Source organism: Rhinolophus sinicus, chromosome 13 (genome assembly GCF_057876585.1).
Source record: "Rhinolophus sinicus isolate RSI-liver-muscle chromosome 13, RSI-T2T, whole genome shotgun sequence".
Taxonomy (NCBI): Eukaryota; Metazoa; Chordata; class Mammalia; order Chiroptera; family Rhinolophidae; genus Rhinolophus; species Rhinolophus sinicus.
Window position 1 is genome coordinate 25,453,768 of NC_142513.1, and position 18,425 is coordinate 25,472,192.

At 39.6% G+C, this 18,425-nt stretch overlaps 1 protein-coding gene across 7 annotated transcripts in view; it reads left to right on the forward strand.

The window, feature by feature from the left end:
- The first annotated feature begins 1,308 nt into the window (after positions 1 to 1,308).
- Positions 1,309 to 18,425, forward strand: part of ATRN (attractin) — a 144,684-nt gene continuing 127,567 nt past the window's right edge. For 4 of the 7 annotated variants that reach the window (XR_012491426.2, XM_088789238.1, XM_019733756.3 and 1 more), the window contains exon 1: positions 1,319 to 1,775. Coding sequence is in view for 6 of the 7 variants with exons in the window: in XM_088789238.1 (XP_088645364.1) it covers positions 1,408 to 1,775 (368 nt within the window). In the remaining variant the exon portion in view is untranslated. Of the gene's footprint in view, positions 1,776 to 18,425 lie in introns of all 7 variants that reach the window. The other 3 variants (XM_019733755.3, XM_074318233.2, XM_088789240.1) reach the window with 2 other exon arrangements.

Genomic DNA, 18,425 nt, shown 5'->3' on the forward strand with positions numbered 1-18,425 from the left:
CTTCAAAGTGCCCAGATTCTAAGGTAGCTGTCATAGGAATATTCCTCACAGCACGAGGCTTGTCTGACAATGCTCTGGTTACCTATTGCTGAATAACAAACCTCTCTAATTCTTAGAGGCTTAAAACAGCAGCCATGTGTCATTTCTCAAGATTTTGGATAAGGCACAGTAGGAAGACTTGTCTCTGTTCTAGGTAGTGAGCAGCAATCCAGCTTGCTGGAACAACCTAGTCCCTTAGTTGGGATGGGTCCACTAGGTTCACGTGTCTAAGGCCTTAGTTCTTGTTGGGTCCCTACTTTTTCCTCTATGTTATCTTTGCATGTGGTCTCTCTACAGCAAGGTGGGTGATGGGGAACAGCTCAGGATAATCAAGAGTTCAAAATCAAGGCCAGGAGTTCATAAAGCTCAGCTCTGGAACTGGCACATCGTCACTTCTGCTGCCTAAATTGAGTCATAGGTCCAGTCCAGGTTCCAGGGTCGAGGACCTCAAAAGGTTATACTGCCAAGAGGCACGTATCATTGGGGGCCACCAAAGTAACAAACTACCTGACAAGCAGGGCTCTAGGAGCAGACGGATGTGTGTGGGCTGAGGGTGCTCCAATTCTTAATTTTATGCTGCCCTCTCTTCAGAGATGATTGGAGGGCAAATAGTGGGGAACAAGAAAACCCCAGACTTCCTCCACAGAATTAAAGCGGGAGGGGGAAGGGGGTACCTGGTTTGCTACTGGATCAGCCTGAATCAAGGGAGGCTGGGCTGTGTGTGTCTTCATTCAGTCTATTAAGCATTTATTGAGCATAGTCTACAAGCTAGGTCTTAACACGTGTGAGTTCGTTGTCTATTTTACAAAGGAGAAAGCAGAGGCTCGAATGCAGCATTCTACTGCACTTAGCACCAAAGCACGATGCAGCCTCCTAGGCCCTTTTTACCCAACAGCTAGAGTTGAGGCAGGACAATCACTGGTCCCGGGGTCTCCGGGAGGGCAGCGCTCAACGCGGCTGGCTTGGCCAGCAGAGCAGTAGCCTCCTAGGCATCCAACAGGAAGAGAGCGCTTCAGGGCTGCTACCCCGTCTCCGCTGTGGCGGGCGAAGCATAAAAACTCGCCCGCTAGGCTGCCTTGGTACCGAGAACCGGGGGGATATGGGGTGGTGGTGTCTCAGCGAACCCCAGGCGCAGGGTCAGAAACTAGCCTCCGGGGCGGGTAGCACCGGCAGCCGGCGGCTGGCGGGACCCGCCCACGAGCGCACGCACGCAGCGGCCCCGCCTGCGGCGCCGCTTTGGCCCAGCCCTCAGGATTGAGCGACCGAGCCACCGTCCGCACAGCCCCGCCCCGCACGGCCAGGCGTAGAGGAGCCGGCCGTGCGGTGTGTGTGTATGTGTTCGCGGGGCCCGGTCTCAGCCCCGGGAAGATGGTGGCGGTGGCGGCGGCGACTGAGGCGAGGCTGAGGAGAAGGACGGCAGCGACGACAGCGCCCGCGGGCAGAAACGGCGCGCGGCCCCGCGACTTTGACGCGAGCAGGGCTGAGAGGCCGGGGCTGGGGGCCGGGCTGCGCCTCCCGCGGCTGCTGCTGCTGCTGCTCCCGCCTCTGCTGCTGCTGCCCTGGGCTGCTGAGGCCGCGGCGGCAGCGGCGGCGGTGTCGGGCTCAGCCGCAGCCGAGGCCAAGGAATGTGACCGGCCCTGTGTCAACGGCGGCCGCTGCAACCCTGGCACCGGCCAGTGCGTCTGTCCCTCCGGCTGGGTGGGCGAGCAATGCCAGCACTGCGGGGGCCGCTTCAGGTGAGCTGAGGGTGGTGTTGGAGGGTCAGGCCCAGCCAGAGGTTGAGGCTGAGGGGCGCTCCAGACAGCGTCAGGCCAGAGGCGGATGCCGGGCAGAAATTGGGGAGGGGAGGTCCGCCCCACGATGTTTGAGGACCATTTGCTTCCGGGGAGCTCATCGTCTCTGGCCTGGGGTCTTTCTGTACTGGAAGATGAAAAGGTTGGAGGTAAGGGTGGGGGTAACCCCAAAGGGGTTTGGGTGCAGCGGGCTACGTGGGAAGAAAGCTTAGGGTCCCAAAGTGTATCAAACCCAGTCTCTGAAACGGGGCCTCTTTCGGATAAATGAGGTATAAAAGAAAAGGTGAAAGAGAGCCAGTCTTACTTAAACACTTCGTTTTAACATCCCCTTGTTCCCTAGGGTCTGATGAGTTCTCTGATTGACTGGAGATGTGGGTACTCGGAAGAAACAGAGCCCTGGAAGTGATTTGTTGGCTGGAGATAGAGAGGAAAGGGTAGGATTGTGAGGTACTAGAGATGGAAGAATCAGTGGTTATTGGTTAAAGGATAGTGAGGAAACTAGCCCTTTGAAGCTGGGTGGCACATTGGAACAGGGTCTGTCGTGGAGAGGGCGTAGAAGGAGGTTCTTGTTTGCCCTGGTTTCTGGGAAATACGGAGTTTTGAGTTGGCTTGGTTCAGGGCAGTACCTCTTGGAGAGAGCACTCATTAATTGATTAGTAGTTATCTATTATTTGCTTCAGTTGTTCAAGGGTCTCCAGGTAATGCACGCAAATAAATTAGCCAGACTTTGGCCTAGTCCACAAGGAGTTTGGAATATAGCAAGAGGAAGTTATGTACACAAATAACCCCAGTCATAAGGGCTACAGAGTCATTCATGTCTTTGGCAGATTTTTACTGAACACTTTTGATGTCAGATGTGGAGAAGTGGAGAAACACGGAGACCAAGGTAGACCCTTGCTCTCATGGATCTTACATTCTGGTGGGGAGACAGGCAGTTCACAAATAAGTGAAAGAAATGAACAGGATAATTTTCGATAATGGGAAATGCTGTCAAGAAAATAAAACAGGATGGTCTGATAGAGAATAACTAACTGGTGGGTAACTTTAGGAGAAGCCTCTCATCTTAAGTGACGTTTGATCTGAGACCTGAATGAGGCAATGGGCAACCTGTGGGAATTCAGGGGCGGAGAGATTGTGACTAGCTGAGGGATGCAAGGAAGACTTTGAGGAAGAGGGGACATTGGATTTGAGCATTTGAAGCTAAGTAAGGACTTGGAATTGTGCCGCTGGAAAAAGAATTTCAGATGGAAGGAAGGATGCAAACAAAATTGTGGAGACCAGACGTACAGTGTTGCTGGTATACAGGATTGCCAGGGTATATAGAAGAGCGTTGTGAGAGAAGTTTGGAACTTCCTTAGGGTGTTCTGATTTATGAACTGACTTAATCGACACATATTTATTGAGAGCTCTTCTAGCTTAGGTTGTGAGATACAAGACAGACATCGTCCTGCTCCTGTAGAGCTTACATTCTAGCTTGGGAATAAGACATCCAGTAATCAATTTATTATGATTTTGCTTAAGGCCCTGGAAATGAGTAGGGGACAAACAAGAGGATTTGTTTTAGTTTGGAATAGTAAGGTTGGTGACTGAATAAGTGACTGTTGAGTTGAGATCTGAGGGGTGCGATGGCACTGCCTACAAGAGGGGTAGGGTAGTAAAGGGCCAGCATGTACAGAGGCTTGGGGATGAGAGGGATCGTGACAGGCTGGATCGAAGGCCAGGTGGCTGGAGCAGAGAGAGCAGAGGGGAGCATGGCAAGACTGGAGAGAGAGGCAGGGGAGGGACCAGGCCATGTGGATTCCTGTTGGTTGGATTGGGAGTTTTGACATTTAGCCTATGAGCGGTGGAATGGCATAGTTCATCTCGTTTTCATGGCAATACAGGTTTTTAGATGGGAGCCAGAGAGGGAATGGCCTTGAAAGTGAGGCCAGAACATTTTGAATTGGAGGAGCTTCCAAGATCAAATGAATGGATGGTTGGGTCAGAGGCGAGTTCTTTAAGTTCTGAAAGTCTGGGATGCCGTGGTAGGCAGTGAGGGTCCATAGAATGGGGAAGGACGTGCATAGCAGCGACAGTCTGTCTGCAGTGTTCAGCATAGGTGGACTCACTTTAAGCGTGAAAGATGGTGGGTAACTAGTTGGAACTGTTGGCGTGGGTCAGGAGTGCAGTCATGAGAACTTGAGACAGGATATGGAAATAGAGGCAGGGATAAGTGCTCGGTGGTATTATTGAGGTAAATGACAGATCTTTCTTTGAAACTGATTTGCTCATGGGAAGAGGGGAATGGTGAGGGAAAGAAAACTAGATCTTATCTTGGGTGATTGAGAGGATGGTAATATCATTAATAGACACAGGGACACAGGAGGAGCGGATCTGAGATGCTTAATTTTGTACACAGTGAGATTGGGGTTCTTTCAGGGTATCCACCTAGCAGGGCAGGTGTAAGCATTGAAGTCACCTGCATGGGAGGGAGATTGGCAGGGGGAGAGAGCAGGTCTGAGTATCTCCGAAGAGAGTCCAGAGGATTGGAGAAGAGCCACTTGTAATGGGGAACAGGCAGTCTTGACACTGTTGTCTCAGATGGTGTCACATGTGAGTGAAGGGACTCCCCTGGTTATTGTGGACACTCGTTTGAGCTGGTTGAAGCTGGTGTCAGTGCCCTTTCCTGGACAAATAGTTATGACTTTAACTTTGGTCCTGGTCATTCCAGTATATTTTGTGGATTTCTGGAATTTGCATTTTAAAAAATGAAAGTAAGAGGAATTTATGCCTCTGGCCTTTAAAAAAAAACCACCTAAATCTTTAGTTGAAGGATTTCTTTAGGGGAAGAGTAAAATGTTGGTTTTGATTATCGTGGTATGTATCTTGGTTTAACTTACAAACTTGTTATTAAGCTAAAAGATATTAAAATGAATACCCTTCTGGTTTGGATTGGCATCATGTTGGTTTTTTTTTTTTTTTTTTTTGGCTTTCTAGTTCCATAAATCCTGTGTTATAATTGCTGTTAGTAAGGTCTTTTTCATTAATTGAAAGTAACATAGGGTAATAAGAGGATTAGATTTCACGGAAGTTATCGCTGAAAGCATGCTATGTGCCAGGGACGTTGTCGAGCAGTTTCATATACATTGTGTCATTTAATCTTCAGGACAACTCTGAGGGTGTTGTATAAAATTTGGATTATTGTATGGTTGTAATTAGAAAACCACGTAACTATTTTTCAAGTGAAAGATACTACAAAAATTACAGAAGATTGATAGTGCCATTATACAAAAATAACTATGGAATCTTTGGTGGATGATTTCTAAAGCAGTATCATTTTCATTCACTTTTCAGTGATCTTTTTTTTCTACTTGTGACATCACCACTGAAATTTTAAATATTGAGGGATAAATGCATCTCATCAAGTTAGAGGATAAAGATATTAGGCCCATTTATGAAATTACTATGCACTTAATTCTTCTAAGTTCCTATTATACAAGACTTTTGGGAGGATAGAATTGAATAGCCTAGTGAATTGGAGCCTTATAGTTATCCATGATGTTGAGTTACCTTCTATAGAAAAAAAAGAAAAAAAGGAGGCATTTATTGAGAATCTGTTTTGTGCCCAGCACATGCAATACTAGTAATAGTAGTTGTAGCAACTGCTGCCACTATTTTTCAAGCATTTCTCCATTTTTTCCCCAGGTATTATGTTAAGTGCCTTTTAGAAATTACCCCCTTTTAATCCTTAGAGTGAAGGTATTCCCATTTCACAGATGGGTAAATTGAACCTTGAAGATCTTGTATTACTTGCCCAAGGTCACACAGCTTGTGAAAAATTGGGGTTCGAACTCAGGCTTTGTCTAATTCCCAAATCCATGTTTTCCACTGTACCACTTAGCCTCTCATTTTTTTTTCTGAATCCAAATCAAATTCTTCATGAGCATTCTTTGGAAGAGCTGCGTTAATTCCTTTGAGAAACACTTTGAGAAACAGGAAAAAAAATCGATTTGTTACAACAGGAAAGTTAGTTAAAAAAAAAAAAAAAATCTTAATTCACCTGAACCTAACTGCTGGTCTGAGGACACAAAATTAGCTTTCTAACTAGTGAAATGAAAATTCTGGAAAATAAAAATTGGAAAAAGAAAAAGGTGAAAAAAAATTTCTTTTCTTGTAGTAAGCACTAAGCAGGATTAACCTGAAACCCTAAAATCGTATTCGTGAATCAAATTTAGGCATGTCTGTTTTCCCGATCAGAACCTAAGCTCCACGAGGGCAGGGATTTTTATCTGCTTTGCTCACTGTTGTAGTCCCAGAGCCTAGAATATAGAATAGTGCCTGGGACATAGTGCTCAATAAATATTTGTTGAATGAAGGAATGAAATTCTGCAACATACTTTTTTGTGACTTAAAAAAAGTGCTTTTTGTCTATATGACTGCCATATCTGTCTTTTGTCCTATTTCTCCTAGACTTGATTGTCTTTTTTCCTACTGTTTGCTGGGCATCTTTCCTGGGATATTTTACAGTCACCTTGTAATTAGTCACGTCTAAGACAAACTTATTATCCTCATTGCAAAAATAGTTTTTTCCTTAATACTTCCTTATTTTCATAGTGAATCTGACTTTAGATAACCAAGGGTCAAAATTTAGGCATAGTCCTTTTCTCTTTCTGTTCTCTTTTCTCTGAAATCTTAGAAATGGATGCCTTTCCATTCCTCCTGCTGTCGTCCTGGTGCACTTGGCCCTTCACCTCATTGCTCGTCTGCCTCCGTTGCACCTTGACTGGTCTCTGCACCTCCAGAGTCCATTCTACACTTTGTCATATAATCCCCTGAAAATGTATGTCACTATCTTGCACAGAAGCCTTTTTTTATTTTTGCTCCTCTCGTTACCTGTAAAATGACAGTCAGCAGAAGGCTCCCACTGCCTTAGACATGTTGTTCCTCTCCAAATCCTTTCACCATGTAGTTTTTCTGCATATTTGCTAAATTCAGCACCCGTCCTCCTCCCTGCCCCCACAGGCTTTCTTCTCTACTTATCTAGATTCTACTCTACTTATCTAGATTTTACCCCAAGGCTCATCTTCAGTTCTGTATAATCAGTAATAGACAATTCTCCAAATCCTACCTGTTACCTTCTTTTGAAGTGAGTTATCAACCCGTTCAATATATAGATAGTTTTTGATAATTGTTATGTATTAGGTACTGTGCACTGCCTTGAGCTTACGAATGTGGTTAGGAGTCAGGCCTTGCTTTCCCATTGGGGAACTCATAGTAGTGAAGGGAAGACAGCTATATGCACAATTAGAATTTGATAATAAAAATACAGGCAGTATGTGGTGCTGGATTAATATGTGGTGGAGAGACTAACCTTTTTTTTTTTTTAAGTTAACATTTGTTATCTTTTAATTTTTTAATTTCTTTTATTTTATTGGGGAAGGGGTACAGGACCTTATTTGGGGAACAGCATACTTACAGGACTTTTTTCCAAGTCAAGTTGTCCCTTCAATCCCAGTCATGGAGGGTGCCATTCAGCTTCAAGTTTTCCTTTCAATCTTAGTTGTGGAGGGCACAGCTCAGCTCCAGGTCCAGTTGCCGTTGCTAGTTGCAGGGGGCGCAGCCCACCATCCACTGCGGGAGTCGAACCAGCAACCTTGTGGTTGAGAGAATGCACTCCAACCAACTGAGCCATCCAGGAGGCAGCTCAGCTCAAGGTGCCGTGTTCAATCTTAGTTGCAGGGGGCAGAGCCCACCATCCCTTGCGGGACTCGAGGAATTGAACTGGCAGCCTTGTGGTTGAGAGCCTCCTGGCCCATGTGGGAATCGAACTGGCAGCCTTCGGAATTAGAAGCACAGAGCTCCAACCGCCTGAGCCACTGGGCTGGCCCCGAGACTAACCTTTTGAGGGCTCTGGTGGCAGGCATCACAGAGAAGGGGACATTTGGGCAGATCTGAGAGGTTTAGTGTGAATAGTGAATCATGAATAGTGGAGGAGAGCATTCCAGAAGGAGTGAGGAGCTTGTGCAAAGACAAAGAATCACAGTTCCAGAGGGCAGAAGTCTGAAATCAAGGTGTTGATGGCTCCATACTCTCTTTGAAGACTTGAAGGGAGAATCTGTTCCATGCCTTTTTCTGACCTTCTGGAATTGCCAGCAGTCCTTACCATTCCTTGGTTTGGAGATGCATCACTTCAGTCTTTGCCTCCATCATTTCAATCTCACATGACACTCTGTCCATGTGTCTCTTCTTATAAGGACGCCAGTCATGTTGGATGTGTGAATATCACCTCCTCTTAACTTGAGTACATCTGCAAAACCGTTTGCAAGTAAGGTCACATTCACAGGTACTGGGTCTTAGGATTCAACATAGCTTTTTTGGGGACCCAGTTCAAATCACAACATAGATGGATGTTGTCGGAGCATAAATTGTGAGAGATGCATTGGAAGGGTGTGAGACTAGAAGGTGGTAATGGCTTTCCCACTTCCCTTTCCAGCAACCTCCAGCTTCAGGGTGCATCCTTGACGATTCTATGCTCCGACAGCAGTGATTATTTTGAGGTAGGCATGTGACGTAAGCTGACTCAATCAGAGTGAATCTCAGGGCTTTTGCTGGAGGCTTCTGTCCTCTGGGCATTTATGAAGCAGATACTTTGGTCATCTGTTCGTCTGTGTGGTGAGACTATAAGACCTAGAAATATTATACCTAGCGTTGCTGTTGTGACGCTATACCTAGTGTTGTTATACCTAGCGTTGCCCCCCTGAGGTCAGAGCAACTCCTAGAAGAGGGAGGATGGTAAAGAAATGGAGCCAGAGACCTGATGACTTTCTGAATCTCTGGATCAAACCTTGCCTGAAGCTGTACTTTTCAGTTTTGAGAGGTACTGCAATCCATATTTTTCTTAAGCCAGTTAGTGTTGAATTTCCTGTCTTACAATACAGAAAAATTCCTAACATACAGAGGAACATAGGGTCAGATCATGAGTCTTTATATTCCACCCCAAGGAGTTTGGGCCTTATCTTCTTGGAATTGATAACATCATCTAAAAGCCTGACATTTTTCTACCAAGTCTCCCAGTGTTCCAGTCTTGACCAATATATTCTGAACCCAGAGTTACCATAGGCAGTAGTTTTAGCGTGTTCCTCTGATACCGCTTAACTGAGATCACCAGCTTCCATATGGGGATGAAACTGTTCTCACTTCCCCATACCTCAGCTCTGTTTAGCCAGTTTCACATTTGAGGGTTCATTAATTGTCACTGTAAATTGTAATAGATATGATTTCTATCCAAGTTCTTTTAGTGACCGACACCCCACTCAGACAAGAGTATGAGAAAGAGATCAGAGAGATTTATTGGCTCATGTGACAGAAAATCAAGGGGATGTTGCTGGCTTCCTGTGTGACTGGATCCAGGGGACCAGTTGGTCTGTCTCCCTCCATATCTCTTAGCTTTGCTCTGCTGTTTACTGGCTTCACTCTCAGGCAGGCTCTCTTCAGGTGGTGCCTCCAGAAGCTAAATCAAACTGGCTTACCATCTTCCACTTGGAAAAGAGTGACTCTTCCTTAGGAGCTACAGCAGATAAGGAGGGGTGGTGAGTCTCACAGGTCCCTTGTCCTTTACTGAAGCAATCACTGTGGCTAGGGTCATGGGAGTGTCTGACTGATCAGACCTGAGGTGAGCGGCTGCTCTCTCTGGAGTGGGGGGCATGAGGTTTGGCTCCATTAGATGACATGGACTGAAAAAGGGAGAGCGAGGAAAGGAGAAAGGAAAACACACACACTGTTACCAGAAAGTGGGGCCAGTGCTGGGCAAGTGAGGTCAGTGACATCCCCATGTATTCTTAGAACCTGGCGTTTGGTGGTACTCAGTAAGTGTTAATGATGCAAATTGGGAACGGTCTGGAAAATACTGTATTAAGTAATGAGATGATGGTCCCCCAGTTTATCAAGAATTTACTCTCTGAGGTTAGTCACTGACGTGAGGGCTGTGCCGTATTGAGTTTTCCTCTAGTAGGAGCCAAGTCACTGAATGGCAGTTGACTCATCCCCTGATTTTGTAATGGGGGAAATAGAGACGATTATGGGAGGAAGCGACCAAATATGTCCTTCTATAGTGTGAGATTATGCTGTATTGGGTGAAACTTTATATAAAATACTTACGTAATAAGACTTGTAAAGTTTCTGGCTGATTCCAGGAAGATAGTTTACTTATTTGAAAAGGTAAAAATATGTTATTGAGTAAAAAGAAAAATTGAACATGGATATCTTAATATAATTGCATAAGTTATGAAATGTTTGAAAGCAGATGTCTGACATTTAAACTACCCCTGTGAAAGATTCTCAAGATTGGCAATTGTTTTTTGTTTTTTTTTTAAATTTACTACAGTGTAGAGGACAGAGAAGTACATAGGAGAAAAGCAGAATATGTTTATGATCAAAACAAGTTTTACTAAATAGTATTAACTGAGTTAATAAATTTGTAGGTTATCTTTATCTTGAGTATTAAATACAGAATTATTTACCAGGAACTGCTACTGAATGGAAATCTTAAAGGTTATTCTCTTTCACACAATCTTGTCCGTAAAGCTGAAATGAAACTGTACTTATGCTTTTCAAAATAATTTTATCTGGAAATTTATCAGCCACCAACCTATTATGGAACTGTTTCCCACTTAAACTCTATCATTTTCTGTGATTTCCTCATATATTATATACTAATTTAATCCTTCACATTGTTACTTTCTTCCTTCCATTTTTCCTCTTCTTCCTATACTTTTAAACTAGCCCTTCATTGTTGCCTGGCTTTTTCTAATTTTTTTCCTCCTTAGGGTAGCTCTCATATTTGTCTTGCTTTTTTCTTTCTCCTCATTTTATTGATGTCAGATCCATTTTCCTGCTTTTCTTTTAGCACTTGAGACCCTGGTTTGATTTATCCTTTCAATTTTTAATTCCTTAAGTTTTGTTTTTTTCAAGTTACATTTTGGGTGAACTTCAACTCTAGCTATTTATTTATGTGTTTACTCATCTAGAATTCTTTCACTTATAGAAGTTAATTTTAGTCAGGGCTGAATTTATTCTTTTAGAATTTGACATTAACATTGTACAGTTATTAAGTTGAATGAATTTTCCAATTAATTCCTCTTGGTTTTTGCGTTCTAATTAAGAATTTTCTAATTTGTTTCTTAATAAGCCTATAAGCTTTAGGGGCTGAAATTTTGTCAGGTGCTGTTAAGAGACCTTTCAGCCAGTGTTTCCTGTATATTTTGATTCATAAATTATTTCACAAAAATGTATACTCTTATGGACTCTCTAAGGAATTAAAAAATAATCTTAAAGTATCCTCTTTTTGATAAGATACTTAAATAGAGTAAAAAGTAATTTCTTAGTAAAAATTACAACAAACATTTTAAATGTAATTTGTAATGATATTCAATGCCATTATAAATAGAAAAAATTGACCTTTTCCTTGTTTAACAACATATGGTACATCTTGTTTAATGTATTTTAAATTAATGTGTAAGGAAAAGCATGATTTATACACAAATAAAAATGATTTAATTTTGGGATCAAATGTATATTAAAATAGAGATTTGATTCTGCTTTGTGCTATAGAAATAGAAGCTTTCCTGTTCTAATGTTTGGTATTCATGCACTTGTGCTTTAAAAATTATTTCTTAGACTTTTTTTGTGTTTTGTTTCTAAGTGATAAAATGATAGCAGTTTTCAGCTATTTGTAAGCATTTTCTCTGCAAATAGCTTATTTCCTGCGTGGATGTTTTTTTCAAAATTGAATGAAAAGGCCAAACTGGCTATAATTGTCACTTAATTTTCCCCTTTTAACATTGGATTTTGAAGTACTTGAGATGTCTTGCAAAACTACATATACAAGGATTTTGATCAGAAGGTTTGGCAAGATGATCTTGAGGCAAATTTGCAGACAGAATTAGATTCAATTTGTATCTTTCCATAACTTATATTGAAGTATCATGTCTTATGCTTCTCTTTTAATGGATGGCCCTTTCTGTCTTTTAATTGGAATATTGTTTGGGCCACTGGTTGAGAAACACTGACCAACCCTGACCAAGTAACTGGTTGCTTTAAGGCAATCATATATTTAGTGCTTGTTCAATTTCTGGTTAACTTTAACTTCCTTTAAATATGAAATATTTCAGGCCTATGGAATAAATACAAAGAATAATAAAATGAACATCTTTGTACATACGACCTAGCCTTGCTGAATTTCCTTTATAGTAGTATTATTACTATTACATAGTGTTAATATAAATTATGTAATATAAAACATTATGGTTACCAACCAAAGTCCCTTCGCAAATCCCAATCATCTTACTCCCCCAGTGGTAACTAGTATGGTGATCGCTTGCATGTATGTTTCTATTTTTACTATAGATACACACCCATACACATACATACATACATACATACATACATACATACATACAAAGTCTTGTTTCCAAAAACAAGGTCATGTTTTCAAACTTTATAAAAAACTAAATATGCTTTTTTTTTTTACTCCTCCAAAGCACTTTTTCTAAATGCGTTTGAGATTTATTTGTGTTGATAAATATAGCTGTAGTTGATTCATAGCTATAGTCATTACAGAATTCCAATTTATTTATTCATTCTCCTGTTGATGGGCATTTAGATTTTGACAGCTTGTGCTGTTACACGCAGTGCTACAATTAACATTCTTTGCATATCTCTTTCTGCACATGTGTATGATTTTTCTCCAGAATAGTGATTTTCAAACTTTTGAAGCACCTCCAAAATAATTTTAAAATCCTGTTTACTTCCTTGCATACTTTTTGATTGAATTTCGACAATTTTTAAAATATGGATTTCATATTTGCAAAGGATGTCATTTCTGGTATATTATGAAGTTACTGAAAAAAATCCATTATATTATTTTTTAAATTTATTGAGTGGAATCCAAATTCCATAGCAGTTTGATAACCTTTCTCATTCATTAAAAAAAAGATACTTCTTTAGCAATCAATTTTTGTGTTATTTATTTTTTTGCTTAAATTCTTAGTTTTATTCTAATTCCCCAATATAATTGTTTCCCTGGGTTATGAATTCTGTCCAGTGATCTGGATGTCACATACCATAAAACTCACCATTTTACAGTACACAATTCAGTGATTTTTAGTGTATTTGTAAGTTGTGCAGCCATCATCACTATCTAATTCCAGAATATTTTCATTATGCCAAAGAGAAACCCTGTGCCTGTTAGCAGTCACTCCCATTCCGTCTCCCTCCCCAGCCCCTGACAACTACTACCTACTTTCTGTCTACGGATTTGTCTATTCTAGACATTTCATATAAATGTTATAAAATATGTGGTCTTTTGTGACTGACTTCTTAGCAAATTGTTCTCAAGATTCATCCATGTATCAGTACTTTATTCCTTTTTATGGCTGAATTATATTCCATTGTATGTATATGCTATGTCTTATTTATCCATTCATCAATTTTCGTTCTTTCTACCTTTTGGCTATTATGAATAATGATGCTATTAACATTTGTGTACAAATTTTTGTGTGGACATATGGGTATGTCTCTTGGGTGTATACTTAATGAGTGGAATTGCTGGGACATACTAACTCTGTTTCATTTTTTGAGGAAGTGCCAAACGTTATCACAGCGACTGCACCAGTTTCCGTTTTTACCAGCAATCTATGAGGGTTCCATTTTTTCTACATTCTCACCAATACTTATTTTCTGTGCATTTATGTATGTATGCATGCGTGTATGTATGTATGTATGTATGTATGTATGTATGCCATTCTAGTGAGTGTAACTGGTATCTCATTGTGGCTTTGTTTTGCATTTCCCTAAAGACTGTTGATTTTGAATCATCTTTTCATGTGCTTGTTGGCCGTTTGTATATCTTCTTTGGTGAAATTTCTACTCTGATCCTTTGCCCACTTTAAAAATTAGGTTATTTTTCTTTTTATTGTTGAGCTGTAAGAGTTCTTTACATATTTTGGATACTAGACCCTTACCAGTTATATGATTTGCAAATAAATTCATCTCATTTTGTTGGTTGTTTCACAGAAAAACAATCTTGATAGTGTTTTTTGACAAAAATTTTAAATTTTGATAGAGTCTAATTTATTTTTTGTTTGGTTGCTTATGCTTTAAGTGTCTTACCTAAGGAACCATTTCCTAATCCAAGGTCATGAAGATTTACATCTATGTTTTCTTTTTAAAAGAGTTTTATAGGTTTAGCTCTTGCATTTTGGTTCTTGATCCATTTTGAATTAATATTTGTATATGCTTTGAGGTAGTGATTTCACTTCATTCTTTTGTTTGTGGATATCCAGTTGTTTCAGCACCATTTATTGAAGAGATTATCTTTTCTCCATTGAATGATCCTGGTACCCTTGTCAAAAATCAATTGACTCTAGATAGGCTTATTTATCAATTATGTTTCATTGACCTATATGTCCATTGTTATATCAGTACCAGACTATCTTGATTGCTTTGTAATAAAGTTTTGTAATAAGTTTCAAAATCCTCCTCTATAATTAAAAAAAATGTTTTATTTTGAGATAATTGTAGATTCACATACAGTTATAAGAAATAATACAGAGAGATCTCTTATACCCCTTACCTATTTCTCTTAAAGGTAATATCTTGCATAACTACAGTACAACCAGAAAATTGGCATTGATACAATCCATCAACCTTACTCAGATTCTACCAGTTTTACATGTCCTAATTTGTGTGTATGTGTATTGCCCCCAGATAATTTTATTCTAATATATTTCTGTTTGAAGGTAGAGTTATTGAGTATCCTCTATAATGAGGATTTGTGTATACATAAAAATTTTTCAGCTTCCTGTGACCGTGAGACCTTATGTAAACATTTTCTTCTGAATTAACTAATCATGATTTATTTTTAGTACACAACTGAACAAACCATGTAAATATAATACACATTTGTATAAATAATTTTTAAACCTAATAGGTAGGTGTTTATTGGAAAAGCACCTCTTATTGAGACGGGTAGTACTTTATAAAATCTGTGGATGATACAACTTACCGCTAGAATGAAACAGAGTTCATTGTAAATCGTATAGTTTTTTTTTTTTGGTTAATGTAAAACTGAGAAAGCTTGTTAACATAAATATTAAGTATATTTAGACAGAAGAAAGTTTGTTGTGGCAGCATCTCTCAAGTGTTTGGACTCCTTTTAAATTACATGTCAAAATTCTTCTTAAGAAGCATCTACCAAGTGACAGCTGAGTAACATCTGCCTTTAATTTTGTTGTAAGCAAAAAATTGGAAACCACCTGACTTTCAAAAGGATTTGTTACTCAGTCATTTGAATCATTTACTTTCTCAACATAGGCACTGATATTTTGGATTATTCTTTGTTAGGGGCCCTAGACATTTTTGCATTCAGGAGGTAGGATGGGAAACTCTTCCAGAGGGGAGACAGACCAGCAAGACTGTGTACGTTTCCTCAGGCGGATTCATTTTAGAAAAGAGTGTGTGGAAGGTATTGTTTAGAAATGTATTCCATTTAAACTATCCAGACCCTGTATCTCGTTTTCATGTACCAACCCAGGTCAGTTTGAAGGCTGTTCTCTGGAGTATATTCCTGGGAGTAAAATTGCTGGGTCAAAACACTTCAATTTTAGATATTGCTAAATTGTTATTAAAAGGGATTGGTCCAGATTTTACTCCCATTATTTATGTTTGAGTGTTCTATTTATTTTTTTACTCTTGTCTGATGGGTATGAAATGGTATATAATAGTTTCATTTTTGCATTCTCTTGATTACTAGTGAGAGTATCTTTTCATATGTTTATAAGCCGTTGGGTTTATGTTTATATGAATTGCTTTGTCTTGCCATTGATCATTTGTCTATTGGATTGTTTATCCCTTTTTATTGATTTATAGGAGTTCTCCGTATATTCTGGATATTAATCCTGGGATTGTATACACAGCAGTGATCTAGTGAATGGTTGGCCTTACTTTATTTCACAATGTAAAATTTTTACCTATCAATGATTGGGTAAATAAATACTTGTAAATGACAAGAAGGACAAACCTTACAGAAGAATTTCGAATAATATAACTAGATACTTCCCCCTTCTCAGATGTGGAGCTTAATTTCTCTCCATTGCTTCCCCTTGAGTATAGGCTGGATTTAGTGACTCTTATCCAAAGAATAGAAAATGGTAAGGGGAAAAATAGTAACTTTACAGTGAAGAAACCTGGCAAATACTACCTTAACCAAGTAATCAGGGTTAACGTTGCAAGGACAAGACATGTTGCTATCATGTGTCCCCTGATATGATATAATAATTAGGAGGGAATGTCGCTTCTGTGGTGTTTTCCCCAAAACCCATAACTCAATCTAATCATGGGGAAAACATACAAATTGAGGGACAGTTTACAAAATGCTGGATAATACTTCTCAAAACTGTCAAGGTCATAAAAAACAAGGAAACACTGATAAACTGTCAAACCAGAGGAGACAAATGAGATATGATGAGTAAACGTAATGTGGTGTCCTGGATTGAATCCTGGAACAGAAAATAGTACATTAGCGTAAAAACTGGAGGACTTTGACTAAAGTCTGGAATTTAGGGAATAGAAATGTACCAATATTGGTTTCTTAGACTGGCAAAGGTACCATGGCCGTCTAATCTGTAAACGTTACGTGCAACTGGGTAAGAGGGGTTTGCGAATTCACTGTATCATCTCTGCAACCTTTCTGTAAATCTAAAATTATATTCCAAAATAAAAAGGTTGTTAACATTTTTTAACTTAATTTTGTTGAATCTAAGATGCCATTGATTATAAGATGCACCATTATTTTAGGTACTACTAAGAAAGAAAAATGCTTCCAGTAAAATTAAGATACGGCATCAGTTCTAAGAAGCACCTTGATTCCAGAGATATTAAATGAGGAAAAAAGGCATAGCTTAGAAGAGATAAAATACGGCCTTTGGGGGGAAAAAAAAAGGTAACAGGTTCAAAAGCTACAGAAGGGTATATGATGGAAAGTTTTCCTTCCCTCCCTAGGAGTACTCCGTTGTTATCAGCTTCTTGTGTAGCCTTCCAGATATGTCAGCTGCATATATAAGTAATTATGTATGTTATATCCTCTTCTCCCCCTACCCATAAATGACATACTCTACTTACTACCTGTATTTTGCTTTCCCCCCTCCACCCTCACCAAACAGTGTCATGTTGGAGATAGTTTCATACCAGTACATTCTTTTTGTTTGTTTGTTTGGTATTCTGTTGTACAGATGTGCCTTAATTTATATAGAAGTGTTGAATGATCTTATACACATGGCATTTCACACATTTGTGGGTCTGCCTTTAGGATTAATTCTCAGAAGTAAAATTGCTTTATCACAGGGATGTGTGCATTTTAAATTTTGTTAGGTATTGCCAAATAACTTTCCATAGAGATTTACCCAATTTATTATTACCAGCAGCAGTATGTTATGGCTTGTCTTTAACTTTGTTTATGATGTGTTTTTAACAGAAATTTCAAATTTTAATATAGTCAATTTTATCACTCTTCCTTTATGGCTGTGTTTTTTGTGTTATATTTAAATTTTTTCTCCTTATACTGATGTTGTAAAAGTACTCTCCTATCTTTCTTCCTCAATGTTTAAAATTTTTGCTTTTTCACATTTTGATCTTTTATCTACCTGTAATTTATTCTTATGTATAGTTTGTTGCAATGATCTAATTTACTTATTTTTATTTGATAAGCAGTTGTCCGAGTCCCATTTGTAGACTGCTATGTTCCCCACCCCCGCCATAGATTTGAAATACAGCTTAGTCGTATAAAACTTCAAATTTGTCTTGTTTTTAGCCCTTTGCTCCTCTAATTTCAATAAAAGTCTATGCTGAGATTTTGATTGGAATTTCGCCTGGTATTGAGATTAGCCTGGGGGAATTTGTCATCTTTACGATATAGTGTAACCATCCAGACATGGTTTATATTTATTTCCATTTATTTAGGTTTCTTTTATGTCCTTAAGTAAATTCTTACAACTTTTTTCAAAATGGTCTGATATACTTTTATTGGATTTACCCCTAGATACATAATTTTGTTGCTATGACTACAACCTAATTGATTACTGTAGTGCATAGGAATGGAATTTTTTATTGTTATCATTTTTATTAGTGTTATTATAACACTAAATAATATTTAGCTCATGAGTCTCTGTGGTTGTCTGGGCAACTTGGCTGATCTCTGTTGAACTTACTCACCTGTCTGGTTCTAAACTGGAGCTTGGCTGGGCTCACTTGGTGCGGATGGAGTGTCACAACTGCCTCCTCCTCCTTGGACCAGAGGCTAGCTGAGTCTTAAAACCGTGCTGGTGGCAGAGGTGTAAAAGTAGAATTGATTTTCTTATATATTGAAATTGTCTAGCGAACCTTCCTCAATCTTTATAGTATTGATAGCTTGACCATGGGTTCTCCCAAGTCTTCTATGTGAATAATCCTGCTGCTAATAAATTGTGACAGTTTCTTTACTTCTGATCTGTATACTCCATATTTCTTTTTCTTGTCTATTTTTTCCTCTGGCCCCCCCCCCCCCGTAGTCGACTGTTTGCT